Below are 9,233 nucleotides of genomic sequence, written 5' to 3'. Positions count from 1 at the left end.
TATAAAAACTCATTCTTTTTTATTAAATCAAGGAAGTGCAAGACAATGATGCTTCATGGATAAAACAGTTCTCTAGTTGCTGTTAATATGCTATGAAATAAATTGGAACCGAGTCAGTTTTTTTTTTTTTTTTTTTTTAGCAATGTACCAATTCTGAAGCCTTGTTCTGACTTACTGATGATGCCGTACCTTGACATTTACTAATAAAATTAAACCTTTCATATCAATATGTGAATTAAAGAAACATTCTGACCATTAATGGCTGAATGATTTGCAAGAAAAATTATTTCTTGCTTTTCCCTGCTAATTCCAAACCTCTGATGTACTTCCTCGGTAACTGGTAAGTTTCTGTAATACAAAAGGTAGTCATTACACCTAAGCATAAGGAAAACTGTTGTACAATGAAAATACAAAAATTACATACAGTATATTAAATACAAGAAAACAAAATAAATACAGTGGTCCCTCAATAATCGTCCATAATCCATTCCTGGAAGTGGGTCTATTATCAAAATGGACGATTTTCGAATCAATTTTCCCCGTAAGAAATAATGTAAATCCAATTAATTCGTTCCAGACACCCAGAAGTATCAACAATAATTTTATTTTTACCTAAAAGATAGATTTACATGCACAAAAGAATGAACATTCAACATGACAGTTACCTTTATTGAAGGCTGTTGATGATGAATGGAAGACAGGGAGGAGGAGAGAGGGAAGAGAGGTTATTTGGAAGGGGAATCCCCCTCCATAAGGACTCTAGGGCACTAATAAAATGTATAAATGAACATTGGTAATAGGGGTAGTTGATGAGTGGAGCGGTCTGCCTAGTAGGGTGATCGAAGCTAAAACATTGGGTAGTTTCAAATTTAGGTTGGATAAATACACGAGTGAGAGGGGTTGGATTTGAGTCGGACTTGCACCTGAGCTTATTACTTGGGTAGCATTTGTTCTGTTAGTGGGTTGGATTTGTGAAAGACTGGCCTAGTATGGGCCAACAGGCTTATTGCAGTGTTCCTCCTTTCCAATGTTCTAAAAGCTATGGCTTGGGTAGTTTCAAATTTAGGTTGGATAAATACACGAGTGAAAGGGGTTGGATTTGAGTTGGACTTTCACCTGAGTTTATTGCTTGGATAGCATTTGTTCTTTGTAGATGAGTGGTTCAAAGAACCGACACATTGTTAAATTAGACATGTGCAACTCTTAACAGCATTTGTTCTGTTAGTGGGTTGGATTTGTGAAGGACCGGCCTAGTATGGGCCAGCAGGCCTGTTCCAGTGTTCCTACTTTCTTAAGTTCTTATTTAACATCACACTTACCAGTAGGGTGATCAAGGCTAGGACCTTGGGTAGCTTTAAGAAGAGATTGGACAAATATATGAGTTGGAGGAGCCGAGTTTGATTTGTGTCATTGGGTACGGGAGTAAATTCTTGGGTAGCTTTGGGTAGAGGTCATTTTGATAAGGACCTGCCTTGTATGGGCCAGTATGGGCAGTTGACAGTGATAAGGAATATGATATTGTTTATTTGGATTTTAGTAAAGCCTTCGATAGAGTACCTCACAGGAGACTCTTGAAAAAAGTGGCAGCTCATGGTATAGGAGGTAAAGTTCTAGCATGGATAGAGAAATGGCTTACCAATAGAAAGCAAATGAGTGGGACTTGCAAATGAGTGGATAGAGTTATCAGAGCTTATTTCTTAGGTAGCATTGACGACTGGGTTGGGAAAATGTTTCGTTAGTGGGATGAATTGTAAAGGACCTGCCGAGCATGGGTCAACAGGCCTGCTGCAGTGATCCTCCTTTCTTATGTTCATCAACCACTATCACAACTGCTTCCACTCTACCACCACCATCTTTGTATTTTTCTACAAACTTTTTCATAAATTATGTGTTTCTCACATTCTTTACCAAAGGGCTGGCACTAGAAGCTTTCTTTGGAGCCACGGTAGCTTATTTAGCACTTGCAAGCACTAAAATCAATGGAATATTATGAAATATTTTGTAGGAGCATGTGAGGGGACCATCACTCACTGGTAAACAATGACACACTGGCTGGGAAGGCAGGCCCAGGCGGCTCAGAGCGTGAGTACCCGTCCCGGACGAAGGACGATCAGCGAGTTAACGGACCATTTGCGAGCCAATATTTAGATGAAAAAACAGGACTACAGTGGACCCCGCATACCGATTTTAATCCGTGCAAGAGGGCTCATTGGTATGCGAAATAATCGGTATGCGAATGAATTTTCCCCATAAGAAATAATGGAAATCAAATTAATCCGTGCAAGACACCCAAAAGTATGAAAAAATTTTTTTACCACATGAAATATACATTTTCCTACACACAAAGAGAAGGATACATGCACAATAGTAGAGTAGTACATGCACAGTATATATTGTGCATGTACTAGTCTACTAAATGAAGAATAAATGACACTTACCTTTATTGAAGATGCAGCAATGACTGATGAGACACTGTGTCCTGGGAGTGCCTTTTCCTCCTGAGTACTGTAGGTCCTGTTTGGCATTTTCTTCCAGAACAGGCCTTATCACACTGTGTATGTCACTACGATTCTTAAATCTCTCAAACCAACCTTTGCTGGCTTTAAATTCACCAATATGAGCACTAGTTCCAGGCATTTTTCCCTGTTCACCTGGGTGTTAGTCGACTGGTGTGGGTTGCATCCTGGGAGACAAGATTAAGGACCCCAATGGAAATAAGTTAGACAGTCTTCGATGACACTGACTTTTTTGGGTTATCCTGGGTGGAAAATCCTCTGGGGTTAATTGTTTCTTGGTATATTCTCAATAAGCCACACCAACAACAGTGCTACAGCAGCAGCAGACGATGCTACAGCAGCAGCAGACGATGCTACAGCAGCAGCAGACGATGCTACAGCAGCAGCAGACGATGCTACAGCAGCAGCAGCAGCTGACAGTGCTACAGCAGCAGCAGACGATGCTACAGCAGCAGCAGACGATGCTACAGCAGCAGCAGCAGCAGCTGACAGTGCTACAGCAGCAGCTGACAGTGCTACAGCAGCAGCAGACGATGCTACAGCAGCAGCAGACGATGCTACAGCAGCAGCAGACGATGCTACAGCAGCAGCAGACGATGCTACAGCAGCAGCAGACGATGCTACAGCAGCAGCAGCAGCTGACAGTGCTACAGCAGCAGCAGACGATGCTACAACAGCAGCAGACGATGCTACAGCAGCAGCAGCAGCTGACAGTGTTACAGCAGCAGCAGACGATGCTACAGCAGCAGCAGACGATGCTACAGCAGCAGCAGCAGCTGACAGTGCAGCAGCAGCAGCAGCAGCTGTACCACCAATAGTAGCGATGGTTGATTGGGGTTCATTATACAACCTGGCCAGCTCGGAGACACGCACTCCACTTTCATACTTATCAATGATCTTTTTCTTCATCTCTATAGTAATTCTCACCCTTATTGCTGTAGGGTTGGCACTAGAAGCTTTCTTGGGGCCCATGGTCACTTATTTTCCAGATAAAATCACCAAAAACACTGTAATAATACGAAATGTTACGATTGTATGCTTGGATGCTACCGCGGAGGCTGGCTGGTAAACAATGCCACCGGCGGAACATGTGAGGCTGGCTAAGGCGCACATTGGACGCGTCTCGGACGAACAGTGGTGAGCGGGTTTTTGAGCGGTATGCGAGGCAAAATTTTTGCAATTAAAGTGAGCGGTATGCGGAATAAACGGTATGTGATGCCAACGGTATGCGGGGGTCCACTGTATTTCCGAAATGGACGACTTTCAGGCCGGACGATTATTGAGGGATCACTGTATATACATTAATCATCATCATCTTTCAACACACCAGCCGTATCCCACCAAGACGGGATGGCCCAAAAGGAAAAACGAAAGTTTCTCCTTTTACATTTAGTAACATATACAGGAGAAGGGGTTATTAGCCCCTTGCTCCTGGCATTTTAGTTGCCTCTTACAACACGCATGGCTTACGGAGGAAGAATTCTGTTCCACTTCCCCATGGAGATAAGAGGAAATAAACATGAACAAGAACTAGCAAGAAAATAGAAGAAAACCCAAAGGGGTGTGTGTATATATATGCTTGTACATGTATGTGTAGTGTGACCTAAGTGTAAGTAGAAGTAGCAAGACATACCTGAAATCTTGCATGTTTATGAGACAAAGACACCAGCAATCCTACCATCATGTAAAACAATTACAGGCTTTCATTTTACACTCACTTGGCAGGACGGTAGTACCTCTCTGGGTGGTTGCTGTCTACCAACCTACTACCTACAATATACATTAATTTTTTTTTTATTAACACACTGGCCGATTCCCACCAAGGCAGGGTGGCCCGAAAAAGAAAAAATTTCACCATCATTCACTCCATCACTGCCTTGCCAAAAGGGTGCTTTACACTACAGTTTTTAAACTGCAACATTAACACCCCTCCTTCAGAGTGCAGGCACTGTACTTCCCATCTCCAGGACTCAAGTCCGGCCTGCTGGTTTCCCTGAATCCCTTCAAAAATGTTACTTTGCTCACACTCCAACAGCACGTCAAGTATTAAAAACCATTTGTCTCCATTCACTCCTATCAAACACGCTCACGCATGACCGCTGGAAGTCCAAGCCCCTCGCACACAAAACCTCCTCTACCCCCTCCCTCCAATCTTTCCTAGGCCGACCCCTACCCCGCCTTCCTTCCACTACAGACTGATACACTCTTGAAGTCATTCTGTTTCACTCCATTCTCTCCACATGTCCGAACCACCTCAACAACCCTTCCTCAGCCCTCTGGACAACAGTTTTGGCAATCCCGCACCTCCTCCTAACTTCCAAACTACAAATTCTCTGCATTATATTCACACCACACATTGCCCTCAGACATGACATCTCCACTGCCTCCAGCCTTCTCCTCGCTGCAACATTCATCACCCATGCTTCACACCCATACAGGAGTGTTGGTAAAACTATACTCTCATACATTCCCCTCTTTGCTTCCAAGGACAAAGTTTTTTGTCTCCACTGACTCTTAAGTGCACCGCTCACCCTTTTCCCCTCATCAATTCTATGATTCACCTCATCTTTCATAGACCTATCCACTGACACGTCCACTCCCAAATATCTGAATACATTTACCTCCTCCATACTCTCTCCCTCCAATCTGATATACATTAATATTAAACTGTTAAATGCATTCCATGGTAAAGTCTTAAAACACACACTAACTTAATCTTGATACTATACCCAAAATGCAATTCAAACAATCCTTAATACTCTCTCTCTAGCTTGCACATAAGCTCATTCATCCATCAACTCAATCTATTCTGTAGGATGCTCTTGGTACAAAAAAAAAAAAAAAAAAAGCAATCACAAAAGAGGCTCAATTGAAAAATTAATGCCCCAATAAACCATAGTGACATAAGATACATCTCCAGTATGAGGTTTATGAGCAAGTGTAATAAAGTAGGAGGTAAAAAAGAACCATATAAATTAATTCAAATGCAAATGATGAAACTCAAGAGGTTAAGGCTGCATCATGTCACACCAGTGGTTAAACAAGGTGACTAGTAATTGGAGCACAATCCCTTAAAAAAAAAAAAAAAAAAAAAGTATGTACAGTATACTGTAGCAATCAAGCAAACATGAACACACACTTTCTAAAATATTACATAAAAATACAGATGCTGTTGTTTTTGAAGAGGTTAGAACAGGAGTGGTATAAACAGTTTAATAGATTAAATAAAAAGCAATACAAAAATTAAATTTTTTTGTATAAACAATATGTAGAATGGAGGAGTAATAGAACAGGAGAATAGAAAGATTAGCAATATGGTGAATGAATTGTTGTAAGCAACTGAGGTAAATGCTAAATTGCATATAATGAAGAAACTCTAGTGATAGATGCATATGAAAGGAGACAAAATAGTATTTGCTTATACAGTAAGTCCTTATTTAGCACAACCCTGCACTATGTTATTTTTGCAGCACTGACTGTGCACCACAGCTAAACATTTAATCAACATGGAAAAACAAATTATAGCATTCAATATCAAAATGAAAGCTAAAGATTTTTAATGTGTGTTGCCTATGCAGTACCTCGTCACCTTGTGCATTTTGATGGCACTTGACAACTTTCAGGAATGGAACCCACATACAAATTGAGGATATAGAGTACAAGACATGACAGAAAATATGACCATTTAAATAATTCTTTTTACTTTTATCATGCAGGCCATTGATCACTGAGGTAGGGTGACCCCCAAAAAGAAGAAGAAACTTATCACTCACTTCATCACTATCTTGCTGCAGATGCACTGACATTACAGCTCAGATTGCCCCTCTAACCTGCAATATCCCCACCCCTACTTCAGAGTGTATGTAATGTACTTCCCACCTCCAGAACTCAAGTCAGCTAACTGGTTTCCCTGAATCCCTTCATAAATGTTACTTCCCTCACATTCTAACAGCTTATCAATTAATAAAAACCACTTGCCTCCATTCACTCCTATCTAGCACGTGCACGCGCACACGCGCATGCACACACACACACAGCAGAGACGCTGTGCATGCCACTAACCACAATCTTCAATACATCCCTTGAAACTGGGTAACTACCTGAGGTATGGAAGATGGCAAATGTAGTCCCCATTTTTAAGAAAGGAGACAGAAACGAGGCACTAAACTACAGACCAGTGTCTCTGACGTGTATAGTATGTAAAGTCATGGAGAAGATTATCAGGAAGAGTGGTGGAGCACCTGGAATGAAACAACACCATAAACAACAACCAGCATGGACTCATGGAAGGCAAATCCTGTGTCACAAACCTTCTGGAGTTTTATGACTAGGTAACAGAAGTAAGACACGAGAGAGAGGGGTGGGTTGATTGCATTTTCCTGGACAGAAGGAAGGACTTCGACACAGTTCCTCACAGGAGATTAGTGCAGAAGCTGGGGGATCAGGAGTGTATAACAGGAAGGGCACTGAAATGGATTAGAGAATACCTGACAGGAAGGCAACAACGAGTCATAGTACGTGATGAGGTATCACAGTGGGTGCCTGTAATGAGCGGGGTCCCACAGGGGTCAGTCCTAGGACCAGTGCTATTTTTGATATATGTGAATGGCATGATGGAAGGAATAGACTCTGAAGTGTCCCTGTTTGCAGATGATGTGAAGCTAATGAGAAGGATTAAATCGGATGAGGACCAGGCAGGACTACAAAGAGACCTGGACTGGCTGGACACGTGGTCCAGCAACTGGCTTCTCAAATTCAACTCTGCCAAATGCAGTCATGAAGATTGGAGAAGGGCAAAGAAGACCACAGACAGAGTATAGGCTAGGTGGACAAAGGATGCAAACCTCACTCAAGGAGAAAGATCTTGGGGCGACCACAACACCGAACACGTCTCCGGAGGCACACATCAACCAGATAACTGCTGCAGCATATGGGCGCCTGACAAACTGAGAATAGCATTCCGATGCCTTAGTATGGAATTGTTCAAGACACTGTACACTGTGTACGTCAGGCCCATACTGGAGTATGCAGCACCAGTTTGGAACCCACACCTGGTCAAGCACATCAAGAAATTAGAGAAAGTACAAAGGATTGCAACAAGGCTAGTTCCAGAGCTCAGGGGAATGTCTTACGAAGAAAGGTTGAGGGAAATTGGACTGACGACACTGGAGAACAGGAGGGTCAGGGAAGACATAATAACATACAAAATAATGCATGGAATAGACAAGGTGGACAGAGACAGGATGTTCCAAAAAGAGGGAACACAGAAACAAGGGGTAATAATTGGATGCTGAAGACTCAGACGAGTCACAGGGACGTTACGAAGTACTTCTTTAGTCACAGAGTCATCAGGAAGTGGAATAGCCTAGCAAGTGATGTAGTGGAGGCAGGAACCATACATAGCTTTAAGACGAGGTATGACAGAGCTCAGGAAGCAGAGAGAGAGGGGACCTAGTAGCGATCAGTGAAGAGGCAGGGGCCAGGAGCTGAGTCTCTACCCCCTGCAACCACAATTAGGTGAGTGTGTGTGTACACACACACACACACATATAGTTACTTACTTGCAGAATGTCAAAGCCCCTCACATACCTCTTTTACTCCCTCCCTCCAATCTTTCCTAGAACAGCCCCTACCCATCCTTCTCTCAACTACAGACTTTTACACCCTCCTATTTTGCTCTATCTTCTCTAAGTCCAAACTACCTCACTAACCCCTCCTCATCCCTCTGGATAATACTTTTAGTATCCCCACACCTTCTAGTCTCCAAACTGTGGATTCTCTGTGTAATATTCACAACACAAATTGTCCTCAGATACGACATCTCGACTGCCTCCGAGCTCCTCCTCCTCACAGCCTCACAATCCATGCTTCATACCCATAAAAGAATGTTAGTACCACTATACTCTCATACAGTCCTTCCTTTGCCTCCATGGGTAATGTTTTTTGTCTCTACAGTAGTAGGTTGGTAGACAGCAACCACCCAGTGAGGTACTACTGTCCTGCCAAGTGAGTGTAAAACAAAAGCCTGTAATTGTTTTACATGATGGTAGGATTGCTGGTGTTCAGTTTTCTGTCTCATAAACATGCAAGGTTTCAGGTATGTCTTGCTACTTCTACTTAGGTCACACTACACATGCATGTACAAGCATATATATACACACACCCTTCTGGGTTTTGTTCTATTTTCTTACTAGTTTTTGTTCTTGTTTATTTCCTCTTATCTCCATGAGGAAGTGGAACAGAATTCTTCCTCCGTAAGCTATGCGTGTTGTAAGAGGCGACTAAAATGCCAGGAGCAAAGGGCTAGTAACCCCTTCTGTATAAATTACTAAATTTAAAAAGAGAAACTTTCGTTTTTCCTTTTGGGCCACCCTGCCTTGGTGGGATACAGCTGGTTTGTTGAAAGAAAGAAAGAAGAAACATGCAAGATTTCAGGTACACCTTGCCACTTCTATTTACACTTAAGTCACATTACACATACATGTACATATTTATGTATACACACTCATCTGAGTTTTTTTTTTTTATCTTAATAGTTCTTGTTCTCATTGCTTTTTCTTTTATATCCATGGGGAAGTGGAATAAGAATCTTTCCTCCATAAGCCATGGATGTTGTAAAAGTCAACTAAAATGCTAGGAACAATGGGCTAGTAACCCCCTTTTCCCGTATAGCCTACTAAAAAGAAAAAGAAGAAAACCATCAAAGTGGGATGTTTG

The 9,233-nt window shown here is 42.1% G+C and overlaps 1 protein-coding gene across 4 annotated transcripts in view; it reads right to left on the bottom strand.

The window, feature by feature from the left end:
* Positions 1 to 9,233, bottom strand: part of eIF2D (eukaryotic translation initiation factor 2D) — an 80,978-nt gene continuing 71,745 nt past the window's right edge. For all 4 annotated transcript variants that reach the window (XM_053773778.2, XM_053773780.2, XM_053773781.2 and 1 more), the window contains one exon: positions 1 to 348. In XM_053773778.2, coding sequence (XP_053629753.1) covers positions 284 to 348 — 65 coding nt within the window. In that variant the 3' untranslated portion in view covers positions 1 to 283. The remainder of the gene's footprint in view (positions 349 to 9,233) is intronic.

The sequence above is a fragment of the Cherax quadricarinatus genome, chromosome 7, assembly GCF_038502225.1.
Source record: "Cherax quadricarinatus isolate ZL_2023a chromosome 7, ASM3850222v1, whole genome shotgun sequence".
NCBI classification, from domain to species: domain Eukaryota; kingdom Metazoa; phylum Arthropoda; class Malacostraca; order Decapoda; family Parastacidae; genus Cherax; species Cherax quadricarinatus.
Note: the sequence above shows the minus strand (reverse complement) of the source record. Positions and strands in the feature narration are given on the sequence as shown.